Source organism: Carlito syrichta, unplaced genomic scaffold (assembly GCF_000164805.1).
Source record: "Carlito syrichta isolate Samal-C Ts95f unplaced genomic scaffold, Tarsius_syrichta-2.0.1 Scaffold113587, whole genome shotgun sequence".
NCBI lineage: Eukaryota > Metazoa > Chordata > Mammalia > Primates > Tarsiidae > Carlito > Carlito syrichta.
In genome coordinates, this window is record NW_007057683.1 from 375,319 (window position 1) to 393,896 (window position 18,578).

At 42.6% G+C, this 18,578-nt stretch overlaps 1 protein-coding gene across 1 annotated transcript in view; it reads left to right on the top strand.

The window, feature by feature from the left end:
- The window catches only part of NEK10 (NIMA related kinase 10), a 99,747-nt gene that overhangs the window by 46,812 nt on the left and 34,357 nt on the right, over nt 1-18,578 (top strand). The window contains exons 8-13 of the mRNA XM_021719138.1: nt 1,229-1,296; nt 3,744-3,823; nt 4,678-4,764; nt 9,255-9,479; nt 14,045-14,184; nt 16,934-16,995. Coding sequence (XP_021574813.1) covers nt 1,229-1,296; nt 3,744-3,823; nt 4,678-4,764; nt 9,255-9,479; nt 14,045-14,184; nt 16,934-16,995 — 662 coding nt within the window. The remainder of the gene's footprint in view (nt 1-1,228; nt 1,297-3,743; nt 3,824-4,677; nt 4,765-9,254; nt 9,480-14,044; nt 14,185-16,933; nt 16,996-18,578) is intronic.

Genomic DNA, 18,578 nt, shown 5'->3' on the forward strand with positions numbered 1-18,578 from the left:
CCGGCAGGTAACTCCTGGCCCTAACTGCCCTCCCCATTTTTTTCCTTTCTCTTCAGTATCTGTTATTTCCAGAATGAAGATTTTTGGGATTACAACTCTTACCCTGAAAAGCACATTTTGTTTAATGCAAGAGAGGCTTCTGTAGAAGCAAATTTTGGTAAAAATAGTTTGCCTCAGGTTGGGTGTGGTGGCTCAAGCCTGTAATCCCAGCATTTTGGGAGGCCAAGGTGAGAGGATTGCCTGAGTCCAGGGGTTCAAGACCAGCCTGGGCAACTTGGTGAGACCTCGTCTCTACTGTAAATCAAAAAAATTAGCCAGGTGTGGTGGTGCGCGCCTGTAGTTACAGTTCCTTGGAAGGATTGCCTGAGCCCAGCAGGTTGAGGTTGCGGTGACCATGAGTGTGCCACTGCACCCCAGCCTGGGCAACAGAGTGAGACTCTAACTCCAAAAAAAAAAAAAGTTTGCCTTATTTGACCTCTATTAAAATATCAGAGATGATTCAGTTTTTATTTGTCAAATTGGGTTAATACCTACGTCATGGAATCTGGAACATTCAGAGCCTACAAAAAAACAATAGCAACAACCCTCCTCGTCTGAGGATTATGTGGACACGTTGGTCTGTGGGTGCCAGACGCTCTGTAGTTGCTTGGTCTTTTCTCTTGGGAGGCTCTTTCCAGCCCCTCCTTCCTGCCCTCAGGTCTGAGTAGCCACAGACCTCCAGCTGTTGTGGGTTGCTAGCCTGTTTTCTCTGTGTGGACGGTTTGGGCCCCCATGTTTGCAGAGGCCTCGCTGACTCTCGGGCCCAGGGAAAGAAGCATCAGTGGCACGCCCTGGGCACCAGGAAGTCTCTTGAGGACAACTGTGGCCCTCAGCCGAAGATGCTTGCTGGGCTCTTTGGGGAGCAGGTCCTCTTTGGGGAGCAGGCCTCCCCTTGAAACTGTAATGGTTAAGGAACTTGTTCAGCTTTAAGTGGGTGGAGAGGTTTGCCTCTTTTTGCTATTTCCACAGTTCACTCTAATGGTAATATGATCAAATAAGTACTAGCTGAGCCCGAGGGGTCATTCTTGGGATAAAAAAAGAATCCTGCCCCTCCTCCCTCCTTGTTCTTTTTTGTCTGTTCTCTTTGCCCTTTCCTTGCTTGTGTGTTAGGATTGCTGGCCTGAGGCACTGTGAGTTCTGCCCCCTTTAATCTCCAGCCCCCTCTCTGAGTTATGTCCTTCCCTTACAGATATTTTCCAAAAACTTGCTGCTGTCAGAGACCAAAGAGAATGGGTCACCGCAAGTGGAGCCCACAAGGTGAGTGGTCCGTGAAAGTGTTAAAGCTTCTGTGCCACACACTTCCCATGCGGAAGTTCAGAGCCTTTGTGGCCAACCCACGTGTATCTTGAGTCACAAACCTGCCAACCTGGCCTCTAAAACTGTGACTCCTTGCCAGCCCTTTCATATTCTTTCCAGCCTAACAGGTTAATAGAGACGTAGTCAATACAAGTTTCCTGGAACTCTGTTCTCTTTTCATATACCGTTTAATGCCAGCTAAGTTTATTGCTTAATTTGAACGTTGTTTGGAAAACGCAGGCCATACTGGGCGTGCCAAAACAATGTATACACATTTTAAGCGATGTTATCTATGTATTACTTTTAGTTCACTGTAATCAGAAGTGTCTGAATGCTGATGATAACCACTTTGAACACCTCTCGTAATTGCAGGAGTCAAATGTGACTTGTGTTCATCTTTTGTTATGAGTATATATAGAGTATTATGGTATTAACACAGTTTTTTTCTTTTTTAAAATGTGTATACATTTTTTGGCACTCTCTATATAAACTGACTCTAGATCTATATGTATATGTAAATAAACATAAATAAACAAAATGTATATATGTACACATATAATTATGGCATATGGGGCCATAATTACTTTGAACCACGTGTGATTACCATTGTCTGTAGATCAAAAATGATTGACTCCAGGAAGACGATTTTGTAGGGTCCAACCTCCTAGTAAGATGGTGTAGCATTACAAGTATATGGCTCCCACATTCGTTATAAGATGGATGAATGCAGGTTTAATCAAAACAGACTTAGCTTACATTTGTGGCAAAGCTGTTTAGATTGCAGCCACATAGAGTCAAGTTTCAGTCACCTGCTGAGTCCTCAAATCCCAGGAAGCCACTTTCTGGTGCCTCTGAGAGCAGTTACCTGGAATGTGCCACATATATGGCTCGTCGTCTAGGGGTGATTTCAGGTGATATCCAGGTCAACGCTTCCCATGTCACTAGCCATCTATTTCACAGACATTATTGCTTAGGACTCGAAGAAAATTTTTGGGTTAGCAACAAGGTGTTAAGTGAACATGGCAAAAATTGTGAAAATAATAGGCTGGCGACTGAATATGGGAAACATTATGTTAGAAGGCAGAGAGAGAGAAAAAAAAAGTGAAGAAAAAAGGTAATGATAGCTTCATTAAATACTGAAATCATAAGGTGAAAAAATCTTCAGCATGGAAACCAAAAGTGTGTCACTGCATGGGTCGCAGCCCTGGCCTGGGAGACTTGGGGAGTGTATTTTCTGGGGGCCTCTGAGTTCTGAAAATGTAGAGAGAAGATATGAGAATTTTCATGGATGAGAATTCAAGGAAGACTATCAACAGGACACAGAAGACGCCAGCTAGGTCGTGTTATTGGGAGGGGGCTTTGGAGCATGATGGTGCACTTTCACCATCAGTTAGAAATCTGAGAGCGAATGGAAGGCTGCATGGGTGTTGACACATCTTGCTCACTTTGAGAAGAAGGAAAGTGTTAACATTTTGTGGAAAAATAGTTCCGTAATTGGGAAAGTCCCTAGCCCAACACCTGGCTCAGAGTGAGTCAGTACCAATATGATAACTCATGTCATTATCTCCCTACTCTTTCCTGAGTGGGGTCAGAAAGGGTGGAGCAGAATGCCTAGGAGCATGAAAGAGAGGGAAGCATGGGAGCCAGACTGGCCGTGGAGCTTGGGATATGGGAAACATTATGTTTCCTCTGCCGGGCAAGGAATGGCTACAAGGAGCTACTCTCAAGAGTTCCAAAGAAAGGAGGAGATGGACACCAGGTCCCAGTAAAGAACTGGATCTTTTAATTTTTTTTTTTAAAGAGACAGCGTCTTGCTCTGACATTCCGTCTGGAGTGCAGTGGCACAATCCTAGCTCACTGTGGCCTTGACTGCCTGGGCTCAAGTGATCCTCTTGCCTCAACTTCCTGAATCCTGAGTAGCTGAGACTACAAGCGTGTGCCACCATGCCTGGCTGATTTTTAAAAATTTTTTTGTAGAGATGGGGATCTCACTATGTGAGTCTGATGAATCATGAGATTCCTTTTAAGGTTAAGCCTCTATACTAACTGCAAAAAGTAAACTGAACTAAACTCCATAAGGCTCAAGAGGGCATGACATGTTTCATTATTCTGTAAGTAAAGCCATAGTATAATGAATAATTTAATTATATTGACAAAAGATAATGTTTATAAAGATATATTTAATGCCATGGAAAATGTCAGTGGAGGATAATGTTAGGAAAAAATTCAAAAGATCAGCTTTAAATTTGTATATAGTTTGCACTTAATTATAGATGCACATGCATTATAAAATACTGGGCAAAGAAAAAAAAAGATTAAGCCTCCATAATCTGGAGAAGGTAGCATTATATCATTCAAGAAGATTGTGGTACTTATATAATCAAACTTTGTTTTACTTTATTTTTCAGACATTAGTAAATTTACTTGGTGCCCGGGACACTAATGTTCTGTTGGGTTCTCTCTTGGCTCTGGCTAGTTTAGCGGAAAGGTGAGTTGTGTATTTCATATACTTTCCAGTTCTGCTGTGATAGCAATTTCAATGGGAGGAATGCAAAATATATCATTTACTTTGTCACCTAGTCAGTACTCATTTTTGAAAAATAAGTGTAAAATAATACTTATCTGTTGCAGAGGATCCTGGCTAGAAAGCATCATTTTAAAATCCAAGTTGGAAAGACAAATCACAATGTTAAATTCTCTTTTCTTCCTGATCAGAAATATTTGCCTGGTCTTTTCATTTACTCTTTAATTACTTCTACTTTCAAAATTACCGTAATATTTCTTTGGCAGTTGAATCTCCCTGACTTTCTTAATTTATTCTTACCTGTGTGTTTATTTTAATATACAAAACATTTTCCAACATTGGTGGCCTTTAAATAAATTCTTAGAACATCTATCATCTTATAGATATCATGATTATTATTTTTTTCTTTTGATTTTTTTAATTTTAAAGATGTGGGGTACAATTCAGGGTTAGGTATACAAATGTTCATTATGCAGCTATCCTTGTTGATGAGGTGTACCCCCCACTTCTCCAGGCAGATTCCCACTACTGCTAATACCACTTCACCGCTCCCCTCCTGGCAGTTTCCCGCTACTGCCAATCCTTTTCTTATAGTATTATGATAACTGTTCAAGGTACCATGATTATTTTGAATAAAAGAGCTTTAAATATATTTTTTTGTCAGTCAGTGGATCATTGCTTTTTTTTGTGAACAGCATATGATTCCTTTGGTTTTAAAAAAATCTCTTCTTCTGATTATAATATAAGGGGTAGGATATCAAATAAGTGCACATAGTAAAATATGTTTTTAGTAGCTGCTAATATTTTTCAAATTATAGTCCAGAGTGTAGGGAGAAGATAAGTGAACTCAACGTTGTAGAAAATCTGTTGATGATTTTACATGAATACGACTTGCTTTCCAAAAGGTAGGCTTGCTCACAGGGGTAAAAGACAATGTCTTTTGTTTGATACAGAGGCTTATTGTTTTTATTATGTCATGTTATTTATATTGTAACTAATTTTTATGAGTCAACTTGGCATTTATTTTCTGTATAACTGTATTTAACTCTTTGCTACAGCAAAGAAGTATATTACTTTATCTTTAGTCCTCCATTACTTCAATATCTGGGCATCAATTCTAAGGAAATAAGTCTTATGATGTCATCTCTAATGTTTTTGTTTATTGCATTTATTTACATGTCACCATTTTAGGGAAACAAACTAAGGTGGCTTTGTTTTTAGTAATTTCAAATTGTGTGTGCAATAAATAGTTAGATTGCTAAAATTCATTTGGCTTAAGACAAGTACAAGAAATTAAGTTAGCTACGGATTGGTTTTGTGACCACCTGCTACAATAACTCAAAATAAAATCTAAAGGAGAATTGATTTATTTTCACTTGAACTACATATTGTTCTAAAGAATCACTGTATCCAGAAGGTTTTAGATTATGTTTGCTTGAATAATTTTTTAATTTTTTGAGTCAGCATCTCACTCTGCTGGTTTGAGTACGGTCACAGCTCACCACAACCTGGACCTCTTGGGTTCAGGTGATATTTCCATCTTAGTCTCCCAAGAAGCTGGGACTACAGGCATGCGCCACTATGTCTGGCTAATTTTTTGATTTTTTTATACAGATGAGGTCTCGCTATGTTGTCCAAGCTGGTCTTGAACTCCTGGGCTCCAGCAATCCTCCTGCCTCAGCCTCCCAAAGTGCTGAGATTACAGGTGTGAGTCACCACGTCCAGCCAGATGGTGTTTAAATATAGTTGTGTTTAAATCTACATCATGTGCTGTTGAGTTCTGTAAATTATCTTTTTTTTTTTGAGTTGGAGTCTCACTTTGTAGCCCAGGCTGAAGTGCAGTTGCATGCTCATGGCCACCGTAACCTGGACCTGCTGGGCTCAGGTGATCCTCAACCTTCCAAGTAGCTGGAACTACAGGTGCATGCCATCACACCTGGCTAATTTTTTGATTTATTGTAGAGATGAGGTCTCACCAAGTTGCCCAGGCTGGTCTCAAACCCCTGGGCTCAAGCAATCGGCTCAGGCAATCCTCTTACCTCGGCCTCCCAAAGTGCTGGGATTATAGGCACGAGCCACTGTGCCTGGCCTAATTATAATTTTTTAAAGAGGCAGAATAGATACCACTGCTCCATTCGCAAGCAATGGCACCCTTACACTTGGCTCATAGTAAGTCTTTTCAGATTCTTCTTCAGAGCTGATTTAATGCTCTTTTAACAGGAAAGAGCATTTAATGCTTTTACAAGAGCATTAAATATAGATGAGAATCAATATACTTGTAGACTTGGTTATCTGAACTCATTCACCCAACAAACAAGGAGCCAAACCGCACCAGGTGTTGGAAACTGAAGATGAGTAAGCTACAGTGTGTGCCGTGCAGGGAGGCACAGCCCACGCGGTGAGCAGAGCGTAGGTGGGTACATATGGGGTGCTCTGGGAACCCAGAGCAGAGCCCTTCTAATCAGAACGAGGGGTCAGGCCAGCCGTCCTGGAGAAGAGGGGATATGCAGGCTGAGGGAGAGAACTAGTGATAGCAGAATATGCCCCAACATGGAAGCATGACACTGGGTGTGTTGGAAGAATGTGCGTGGCTGGGCACAGCCGGGGCAAAGTGAGGAAGTGCCAGAAAACTAGAGTGGACAGTCACCGATAAGCTAGAAATGCAGTTAACGTTGCCTTCTGTATACCAGGACCTGCTCTGTGTCCCTTTGTGCACTGACTCATGGGATCCGCACAGCAACCCTATTATTTCCATATTTTATAGAGGAGGCAACAAGGCACCTTCATCCAGCTCAGGATGTGCTCCGCATGCTAAATAAAGAGGAACATTATGGGAACTCACAGAAGGATTTTAAGCACGATCAAATATTTATTTAGAGTCGGGGTCTCACTCTGTTGTCCAGGCTGGAGTGCAGTTGTGCGATCACAGCTCACCGCAGCGTTGATCTCCTGGGCCAAACGATCCTCCCACATCAGCCTCTCAAATAGCTGGGACTACAGGCACACACCATCACACCCAGATAATTTGTTGATTTTTTTTTTGTAGTCACAAGGTCTCACTATGTTGCCTTGGCTGGTTTCAAACTCCTGGGCTCAAGTAATCCTCCCACCTCGGCCTCCCAAAGTGATGGGATTACAGGCATGAGCCATTGTGCCTGACCTAGATTTATATTTTTTGAAAAGATCACTCTGATAGCAGCATTTACAGGGGTGGGGTGGAGGGTGGGACATATCCACACGTTGAGATCCACTGAGGAATGTTTATGTAGAAAGTTCGTGAAGATAAAGAATACTGTTCACCAAAGAACTTGTGTTCTTAGTGTCAGAGCAGACGACTGGGGAGGGACAGGAGCCATGGAAAATCGGTTAAGAGGGAAGGAATGGGAAGCAGTACAAGAATGGACTTTTGGAGAGGCAGATGAAAGGGGGTTATGTCTTGAGCACGGTCAAGGATCACAAGGTTGGGAGCAACAGTGGGGCCGGCTAGACACCTGACGCTCAAGAGAATTAACCCCAGCAGTTGCTCAGGAAATAGGGAAATCGGAGACACTAAACATTCCATTTTTTCCCCCAGAATCTCACTCTGTCACCCAGGTTGGGGTGCAGTGGCAAAATCACAGCTACCGCAGCCTCAACCTGCTGGGCTCAGGTGTTCTTTTCACCTCACCCTCTCAAGTAGCTAGAACTACAGGTGTGCACCACCACACTTGGCTAATTTTTTGATTTATTGTAGAGATGAGGTCTCACCAAGTTGCCCAGCTGGTCTCAAACTTCTGGGCTCAGGCAATCCTTTTGCCTCAGTCTTTCTAAGTGCTGGGATTTCAGGCATGAACCACTATGCCTGGTCACTAAGAGCTCTTGATGGGCAGTGGTGGTGTACAGAAAGAGAAGAGAGTGTCTTGGTGACTCCCAAGCATCTGGCTTGGAACATTGAAAAGACTGTGGTGCCATGAGTCAAGATCAGGCATGCAAGAAAAAGAACATATCTGAGGAGGAGGATAATGACTTTGAGTTTGGAGGTAGTGTGGTGAGTCCATGTGGACATCCACGTGGCTAGGACTTCTGGAGGTTAGGAGCGGTGCCTGAGCTAAGGTCATGATGACAAAGTAGAGGGTTTGAAGCCATGGGAGTGGACAACTACAAGACACCATCCAGGGGAGAGTGTTTAGAGGGTGAGACTGGAGGACTAAGGATGATTCCTTGAAACACTGATTGTCATCATGTTGCATGGCTCTGCTGAATCTCATGTCTTCACTGCCATGTTTATGCACTTTGCACTGAGGATATAGTAACTGGGTACTGTGCACTGAGTAAATAGTAGTTGAGCACTGTGCACTGAGAGTATAGTAGCCGAGTATTGTGCACTGAGTAAATAGTAGCCAAGCACTATGCACTGAGAGTATGGTAACTTAGTACTATGCACCAAGTAAACAGTAACTGAGCACTTTGCACTGAGAATACAATCACCAGGTACTGTGCAGTGAGTAAATGGTAACTGAGCACTGTGTACTGAGAATATAGTAACTGAATACTGTGCACTGAGTAATTATTAACTGAACATTTTGCACTGAGAGTATAGTAACTGAGTACTATGCACCGAGTAAATAGTAACTGAGCACTTTGCACTGAGAATATAGTCTTCAAGTACTGTATACTGAGTAAATAGTAACTGAGTACTGTACACTGAGAATATAGTCATGGAGTACTGTACACTGAGTAAATAGTAACTGAGCACTGTGCACTGAGAATATAGTCACCAAGTACTGTGCACTGAGTAAACAGAAACTGAACACTTGACACTGAGTATATGGTAACCAAGCACTGTGCACTGAGTAATTATTAGCTGGCACTTTGCACTGATATATGCTAAGGGAGCACCGTGCACTGACTTCCCTTGCATTTCAGTGTTTTGACATATTCCATGAGTGTCTTATTTTTGCAATCATGGGGAAAGCTTCTGAGTGCTGGAATAAGACTTATATTTCTTTTATCTTTAGTACAATGTGGCTGTCATTGTCTGAACTTGATACCTACTGCTGGTCAGTAGGTTTTTAACCAGACCAATGAGGACACAGTGAGGATATGACTTGGAACAGTGGTCGGCAAACTATGATCCACAGGCTAAGTGTGACCCATCGCTTGTTTTTGTGCATAAAGTTTTGTGGTGACACAGGCATGATCATTCATTTCTATGAGTTGTCCGTGGTGGTGACAGATCATACAGTTAGCCAAACTGAAAGCATTTGGCTTCTCTCTGGCCCTTCACAGAAAATGCATGTTGACCGTGACTTAGAAGATGTTACAGTCCGTGCAGGGATGACAGATTCAGTCTAACACGAAGTGGCTGCCTCACGAGGCTGTGACTCTCTGCCCCGCCCTCCCTGGCCCCTTCCAGGCTAACCGCGGAGCTGTTGCGCTTGCTCTGTGCCGAGCCCCAGGTGAAGGCGCAGGTGAAGCTCTACGAGGGGATCCCCATCCTGCTCAGCCTGCTGCACTCTGACCACCTGAAGCTGCTCTGGAGCGTTGTCTGGATTCTGGTCCAGGTGTGTGAGGACCCCGAGGCCAGTGTGGAAATTCGCATCTGGGGAGGCATCAAGCAGCTCCTTCACATTCTACGAGGGTGAGTCAGAGTGGGCTTTCACACCCGTGACGAGATGGCACGTTGGGTGCCTGCTCACCTCACTCCCTTCCCTCCTGCTTTGGGCTCCTTTGGTCAGTCACGTTTCCAGAATCGTCTGTCCTTGCCGCAAGCGTGCTCCAAGTCAAAGTCAGGGGCATCCATCTTTTAGATTCCACCAGCCTCCAGCACAGTGCCAGGAATGCCGAAGACCATCGGTGGCCTGGTGAAGTGTAGGCCGATTGTAAGTTCAATAACCTAAAGAAAACATCTGTCTTGCCGCCTTTTCCTTGAATCAGCATATGTACTTTTTCATGCCAACAAGTACAATAATTACCAAAAATTTGCTAAAATGTTTGTGTGTATATCATCTATCTATAAGGAGAAAGTCAAGCTGATATTAAAGGAACAGATGTATAATCCTCTTACTTAAAATAAGAGATTGTATCATTAGTCAGCTGGTTGCCATGTTACCGACCCCGGTCCAGTTGTTCTGCTTTTCTTTCTAATCTTCATTACAGTCCTCTAAGATGGGTATTATTATCTGTCTTTGAAAAGTAGAATTCCAATGACATTCTAAGTCGTGCACATGGGGGAGGGATGTTTTGTTAGCTTAGTTTCCAATTGAAATTCTCTAGAAGTGTGTTGCAATCGAACTTCCATATTTTCTGAATTAAATATATTGCACTATTGAATAATAATATCTTCTGGAGCCACCCATGGGAAGTTTCTATTACCTAGTATTATTATAAAACATAATTCAGCCCTATGGGTGCTGAATCAAAGTTAAAAATGAATCTGTCTGCTTGAAATGGATCATGTTTATGATCTATAGTGCATTAAGCTCATTTTAATAAAGGCAGAATGACTTATCAATTTTAATATACGTAGATATTATCAAGTCAATATGATTAAGTCTTTGTACTTGTTATGCTTCTAGGAATATTGTGGAAATATGTGCTGCCAACTTTATTTTCTCTAAGGGAACATTCTGAAGCATCAGAACATCAGAACAGGCTGTAGAGAGATGAACAGTCACCTTGTGAATGATTTCTGTCATTACCTAAGCAACAACAGCAACATTTATAGACTGGTGACAACCTAGTTGCTTTTATGAAAGTCACATATAAGTGTCAATTACTTTAAAGTATAAATTGTAAATCTTTCATTAATGTTGTGACATAATAAGCTAGCCCCTTGGTCAAAATAATTACAATGCCAAAGAGTTTCATCTTTGGGTTTGTTGGTTGATGATGGTTATAATGGTTGTGGTGGTTATTACTTACTGTTGGTCAGCCGTTTGAAGGGGGACCCCAAAAAACCCAGAATTATCTTTTGGAAGGCGAGACCCTTGTTGTACACTCAGAATTTGTTCCTCCAGATCAAACGGTCAGCCAAAGTTTTTATTTTTTAAATTTTTTATTATTTTGAGTTGGAGTCTCACTCTGTCACCCAGGCTGGAGTGCAGTGGCACACTCATGGCCACCGCAGCCTTGACCTAATGGGCTCAGGCAATTCTTCTGCCTCAGCTCTCCAAGTAGCTGGAAGCACAGCTATGTGCCACCATGCCTGGCTAGTTTTTTAAATTTATTTTAGAGATGAGGTCTTGCCAAGTTGTCCGGGCTGGTCTTGAACCTCTCTGGACTCGGAAAATCCTCTCACCTCTGCCACCCAAAGTGCTGGGATTGCAGGCGAGAGCCACTGCCCCTGGCCTCAACCAAAGTTTTGATATGGAAGTTGAGAAGGTTGTGTCACGATTTGCAGAGGAAACTTTCCAAGGTGTTGCAAACAGGTCACTGGTTCTTCCACTGTGACAACGTACCTGCCCACACCTTGCTGAGCGTTAAGCAAAATGGCATGACCCTGTCCCCTACCTTCACTTTCACCCACTCTCACCCTGAGTGACCTTTTTTTTCTGGATGAAAAAAGTCCTCAAAGGGAAATGTTGTGTTGATGTGGAAGAGGTGAAACAAAAAATGGCAGAAGCACTAAAAGCCATCAAAATTGACGTGCTCAAAACTGTTTTGAGCAATGGAAATAGGTGTATTGCATCACATGGAGCGTACTTTGAAGGTGGCTGAGATTGATTGATTGGTTGATTGATTGACTGATTGGGTCGGAGTCTTACTCTGTTGCCCAGGCTGGAGTGCAGTGGCATGCTCACGGCCATCGCAGCCTCAACCTGCTGGGCTCAGGCGATCCTTCTGCCTCAGCCTTCCATGTAGCTGGAACTACAGGTGTGCGCTACCACATCTGGCTTATTTTTTGATTTATTGTAGAGACGAGATCTCACCAAGTTGCCCAGGCTGGTCTCGAACCCCTGAGCTCAGGCAATCCTCTCGCCTCAGCTTCCCAAAGTGCTGGGATTACAGGCTTGAGCCACGACTGTGACTGAAATTTAAGCATGTAAGAACAAAAACATGATTTTTAACAAATAAATCCCGGGTTTTTTTGGGTCCCCCCTTGTACCTATTACAATAGCTTGGGGTTGCCTTTCTGGAGAGCAGCCATTTTCTTAATGATAAAACGAAATTCCATTAATAGTTAAGCAGTTCTTCAAATACAGAATCTGCCTTTTTCTCACACAGAGTTGAATTTCACATAAAGCACTAATTTTCCTCAAGTCATAACTATCCTTGATAAAAAATAGTCCTTTCACATCTAAAGAGTCATTTTCCAGTCTGTTTTGATGGTGCACTGTTAGAACATGCTTCTCTAGGAAGATGATGCACGTCAACTCCTATTCTCTGTTAAATATGTCTTGGTGCTCTGGGAGAATTTATGACCCCAGCTGGATAAACAACTCCTTTCAGAGCTTGTGCCTGCTCCTAGGCTACCTGATGTGGGCACTGGGGCTGGAGGTTGCTGGGTTGGCTGGTGGCTTGAATCTGAACAGGCACTGTTGTCAGGCAGTTTCCAGGAAATCTGTTTATGCCCATTCATTCACCTGCAATCCCAAATGCACAGGCTGTTCCCAAAAGGCTACATACTCTTGTTCAGGAGGAGAGATCTCTTAAATTTGAGTTTTAAGATTATTATGTTGGCCGGGCTTAGTGGCTCAGCTTGTAATCCCAGCACTTTGGGAGGCCGAGGCGAGTGGATTGCCTGAGCCTGTGGGTTTGAGACTAACCCGGGCAACTTGGCGAGACCTCGTCTTTACAATAAAATTAAAAAATTAGCAGGGCATGGTGGCACGCACCTGTAGTTCTGGCTACTTGGAAGGCTGAGGCAGAAGGATCACCGGAGCCCAGCAGGTTGGCGCTGGGGTGGCAGTGAGTGTGCCCTTGCACTCCAGCCTGGGTGACGGAGTGAGACTCCAACTCAAAAAAAAAAAAGATTATTATGCTGACAGATATGTCACCAGTAATGACTGTCCCTAACCCTAGCTCTGTTACCTTCCCCATGCCTATTGAAGGAAGGACACCAGTGGACCCAAATGACATGAGATGGAAGTCAGGGAGGCTCCACCCATGTTCTACTTGGGCTCATAGAAATCCAGATAGAACTGCTACTGCCTGTTACATGCTCTTCATAATAAAGAAGACATGTATGAAAAAATAGGGTAATCATGTAAAGCAAAAGGGAACAAAGCAGGCGAAAGACAGGTGAAGTATCTGTTGTAGAAGACAGTGACACAGAACAAACAAAACAAAACAAATACTTTATTTTATCAAAGACAAAGTACCAGAAAAAAAGTAGTACAATGGAGGGAAAGTTTAAAAAAATCACATATAATGCAGAGGAAAAAGATGAAGGAATAAATGCAATTGGCAGAAAGATATGGCCAATAGAATATTGGTTTTCAATATGTGTATAATTGAGGTCCTTGAGATAGAGCGTAGAATAGAAAGTATCAAAAATTCAAAGATATAAGAGCTGTGCGGTGACTCACATCTGTGATCTCATGCTTTGAGAGGCCACGGTGGGAGGAGTGTTTGAGGCAAAGAGTTTGAGACCAGCTGGGGACATAGCAAGACCTCATCTCTATAACACATAACAATAAAAAAAAAATTGCTGGGCGTAATGGTGTGTGCCTTTGGTCCCAGCTACCCAGGAGGCTTAGGCAGAAGATTGCTTGAACCCAGGAGTTCAGGGCTGCCATGAGCTATGATCGCACCACTGCACTCCAGCCTGAGCCCAGTGACTCTGTCTTTAAACAAACACACACAATCCAAAACAACAGAAAAGATATCATAGAATAGAACTTTCCTAAAATAAAGGAAGTTTGGTATTTCATAGAATAAGATCACTCAGAATAATCAAGACTGAGATGTATTCAAGAGAGGAACGCAGCAGAATAGAGCATTGAAAACCAAAGGTGATCACACAGGGCAGTGGGGAAAGGATAGGTTTTTCAATAAATAGTGTGGAATCAGTTCCCTCACCATTAAAAAAAAATGATTCCTACCTCACACCATACACAGACATCAACTCTGGCTCTATTGGAATGTGAAACAATGTAGATATCTTCATGACCTCAGGAGGATTTCTTAAACAGGACACAGAAAGGACTGACCACGAAAGAAAACTGACACATGTTTTGTGCGTTCTTTTTTTTTCTTTTTCAGAGATAGAAATTTTGTCTCTGATCGTTCCTCCATTGGAAGCCTGTCTAGTGCAAATGCCGCAGGCCGAATCCAGCAGCTGCATCTCTCAGAAGATTTAAGCCCTCGGGAAATACAAGAAAACATTTTCTCTCTTCAAGCAGGTACTTATGTTTTATTATTTGGTATTGTATAATTTCATATGTTGAATTATTATTCTAAGTTATACATTAGTGTGACAGTGTTAATTAGGTGTAATTTATTAGTTTATAAAAACGTAAAGTTAAATCCAGGTGGATACCAGAAATTTCTTGGTCCCAGTGTAGGACTTGAAGATTAATGATATGGCAGGCTTTCCTCTGTCTTCTGTGTTCTGAGCTCACTGAGGAGAAAATACAAAGGTCAGAGATGAAGAGACAGAATGTTAGCTTTGTTACTGGTGAAACTGGACTAGAGGATGCAGTTTGGTCTGTGGCCAGAATTGTGCTTTCTAGAATTTTCTAGATCCCAGAGCACCTTACTTAGAGGATAATCTACAGTGCACACACCTCTCTCATCAGGTGAAAGGGAAGTACTTTCCTCACACTTCACAAGCTCCAAAGAGAAAGCCCTAAAAGATGCTGCTCTGTGCGGGATTTTCACACAAAAGCAGGAGCAGCGATGCCTGAACACACTTTTTGGCAGGGCTACCTTGAGCACTCGTGCAGTCTGTGCCCCTGCTCATGGGCATCTGGCCTATGGGACAAGTGCAGCTACAGTGTGGTCTGGGTGTTGTTGGCTAAACTCGGTGCCCTAGAGTGGCCCACAGGAAGGGAGCAGAGAGGCATGCTACGGGCCAGCAGGGGACAGGGAGATCCCAAGGGGGAAGGGCAGACAGGGCAGGGGACAGGAATGAGGGGCAGAGAGTGTGCTTTGCTCCCTGCTATTTCCTCTTGAGCAACGGAGAAGATATGTCTTCACAAGTCACACAGATGTCAGAAAAGCTGTTACCTACATGTGGGATTATAGGACTAATGCCTGGGAGGGACATGGGGGAGGCTTTGGGGACTGGAAATGACCATATATTCATCTGGGTGGGAGGTGGTTACAGGGTACACAGCTATGTCACATCTCATTGAGCTGTACACTTCAGATGCATTTACTTGACATGGCTTATTTGATGCCTACATAAAAATAAATAAAAAATAAACACATAAGGGGTTAAGAGTAGGGTCTGAATTTTGGCTCCACCCTCTTTGATGGCTATATGGCCTTGGGCAAATTCCTTGACCTTTCCAGCCTTCAGTTTTGCTCCCATAAAATGATGACATCATCATGATATCAGTGATAGGAAGTGATTGTGAAAACTAAATGAGAATGTTTGTGCATTCTTTAGCACGGTGCTGGGGCTCAAGAAAATGGTATGATCCTCCATAGGTGTTCTGTGCCATAGAGTCTGGTAAGCCTCTGGGAGGGTAAGTATCTCAGTGTAGAATGCCACCAAAGTCCACCTCGATGGCCATAAAGATGCAGGAGTGGTACCGCTCAGGATTTAGGATTTAACATCTGGCAGACTGGGGCTGGACTCTGGGTTCCTTCCACTTGCTGGTTGTGTGGTCTAGTCCACTAGCCTCTCTGAACCTGTTTTCTCATCAGCAAAACTGATCATCATAGTGCATACGCTGATTATAAAGATTAATTTGGATAATATATTAAAAGCATTTGTTCATTTACCAGCTGTTGTTGATATATTTATTGAGTGCCTGCTAAGCGCCAAGTACATGTTGGGTACTAGGACAGATGCAGTCCCTGCTTCCTGGTACACAGTAAGTACTCAATAAGAGACTGCTGTGGGTTCGACATGCACCTACGTCACATGGAGGGAAGTTAGGAGATATTGAAAGTCAACTTCCCCCAGGCCAGGTGCGGTGGCCCACGCCTATAATCCCTACCTTTTGGGAGGTCGAGGTGAGAGGACTGCCTGAGCCCATGGATTCCAGACCAGCCTGGGCAACTTGGCAAGGCCTCATCTCTACCATAAATAAAAAAATTAGCCAGGTGTGGTGACACGTGCCTGTAGTTCCAGCTACTTGGAAGATTGAGGTGGAAGGATCTCCTGAGTCCAGCAGGTCAAGCCTGCGGTGGCTGTGAGTGTGACACTGCACTTTAGCCTAGGTGACAGAGTGAGACTCCGGCTCAAAAAAAGAAAAAAAGGTCTTTCAGGTGATCCTGATGACCACTCAAGTTTGAGAACTAGCAAGGTAGAGTAAAGGTCAGCAAACCGGTTTGTGGGCTAAATCCGGCACAAGGCCATTTTAAAATAAAGTTTTATGGGATCACAGCCACTCTCATTTGTTGATGTATCATCTATGACTGCTTTCATTTTACAGTAACAGAACTGAGTTGAGTCGTTGCGACAGAGACCACATGGCTCTCATAGCCTAAACTATTTAATACCTAACCCTTTAAAGAAAACATTGGGCTGGGCGCGGTGGCTCAAGCTCGTAATCCCAACCCTTTGGGAGGCCGACATGAGAGGATCGCCTGAGCCCATGGGTTCAAGACCAGCCCGGGCAATTTGGTGAGGCCTCATCTCTACCATACATCAAAAAATTAGCTGGGCATGGTGGCGCGTGCCTGTAGTTCCAGTTACTTGGAAGGCTGAGGCAGAAGGATCACCTGAATCCAGCAGGTTGAGGCTGCAGTGGGTGTGGGCATGCCACTGCACTCCGGCCTTGGAGACAGAGTGAGACTGACTCAAAAAAAAAAAAAAAAAAAAGTCGACTTCCGTTCTTCAAGAACTGGACCAGAAGGAAAATTAGTGTTTCTTGAGGACTGACCTTACTCATGAGCTTTGCTGTGGGTTAAGGGCATGCATGTCAAGGTGTGTTTGTAGTGATGCTGTGCACTGTGCATTTGACGGTTTCATTCCAGCCTGCTGCGCGGCCCTCACTGAACTGGTGCTCAGCGACACCAACGCCCACCAGGTGGTTCAGGTGAGAGCATGCCTCTCTGGGGTCGGGTCTCCACAGCCGTGTCATCACTGACCCTCCTAGGGTGCTGTCTGTATCCCAGAATACAGTGTTGGGATTTTTAAACACCTCAACACAAGTTACCAAATAGAGTTCCGCTTTATATTCTCTTCCTTCCTCCTTTAACTCACTTGGCTTAGAAAGTCAGTTGATATTGCTGTTTCTTCCCTACATTATGTGCATTCCTTTCCATTTTTTTATCTTTTAAAAAAAGTTATTCTGAATTCCTGGCAAATAGAATTCCATAAGTCAGGACAGCAGTCATTTTATTTTGTTTTGTTTTTCTTTATTTTAAAGACGTGGGGCACAATTCAGGGTTAGGTATACAGATGTTCATGAAGCAGGTACCCTTGCTGATGAGGTGTGCCCCCCCCCCAGCAGTTTCCCTCAACTGCCAGTCCCACCCCCCCTCCCCTGACAGTTTCCCACTACTCCCAATCCCTTTCTTATAGTATTATGACAATTGTTCAAGGTCCGCTTATGAGTGAGAACACGTGGTATTCTGTTCTTTGTTTCTGTGATAGATCACTGAGTATGATAGACTCTAAATCCATCCAAGTTGACAGCAGTCATTTTAATGAAGGTTATTTGGTTAGAGGTGATTGAAACACACCAAAAAAATATATTTATTGCCAAGAAACTGCAAAATATAATTCGTTGATTAATCTATTATATATACAGATATAGATGTGCTTGGGTGCATAGATTTATGGGCGCATGCACACCCATAAATATAAATATATATTTATATGTAAGTATACATACATATGTGTGTACCACCCTTGTGTGAATTTTTACTGCAAAAGTTACCTCCTACTTACTGAATTTTACAGAGGAAGCTTTTTTGGGGGATCGATAAAATGTCCAACTTCAACTTCAAAATAAACAAACATTAAGGGATCAGATCACCAATGACTAAAGGCCCTGAGGGAAGTTCCACAAATCAAGGGGTAATTGGTAGAGCAGGGTATTTGGAGTTGACAAGATTGGGGTTTAGTTCTTGGCATTATTACTTGCTGGCTTGGCTTCTGAAAAAAATGACATAACCTCTCTAAGTTCTGGGTATTCTTATGCATAAAACAGAGATATTAGAAATAAATTCACAGAGTAGCTACAAAGATTAGATGCAGTAAGGCTGACAAACTCTTCACAGTTATAATCTGAATGCCCACACCCAGCAGAGATCAGCAAATACATATATTTAATAGGTAATGGAAAAGTAGCAGGAAGTTAATACTTTTCATTCATTCCTTTATGTTTAATATTTGTATTAGAATAAGTCTAGAAAGATGTTTAACTGTGTTTTCACAGATAACTTTCATTTCTTTTAAAATCTGTTGTTCTTATTTCTTTAAATTTTGTTTTTACAAAGATTGATCAATGTATATTCTTTAATTACCAAAACTATAAAGGGAGAAATTATGCTTCATAGTTAGGAATTTGAAAAGCAAATTTAAAAAATATTTGGATCCCTTTACTTGGTCCCTTTTAAATCCCCCATTCTTTGTTTTTAAAGTATTTAAATTACTTTAAATATATACACTTTA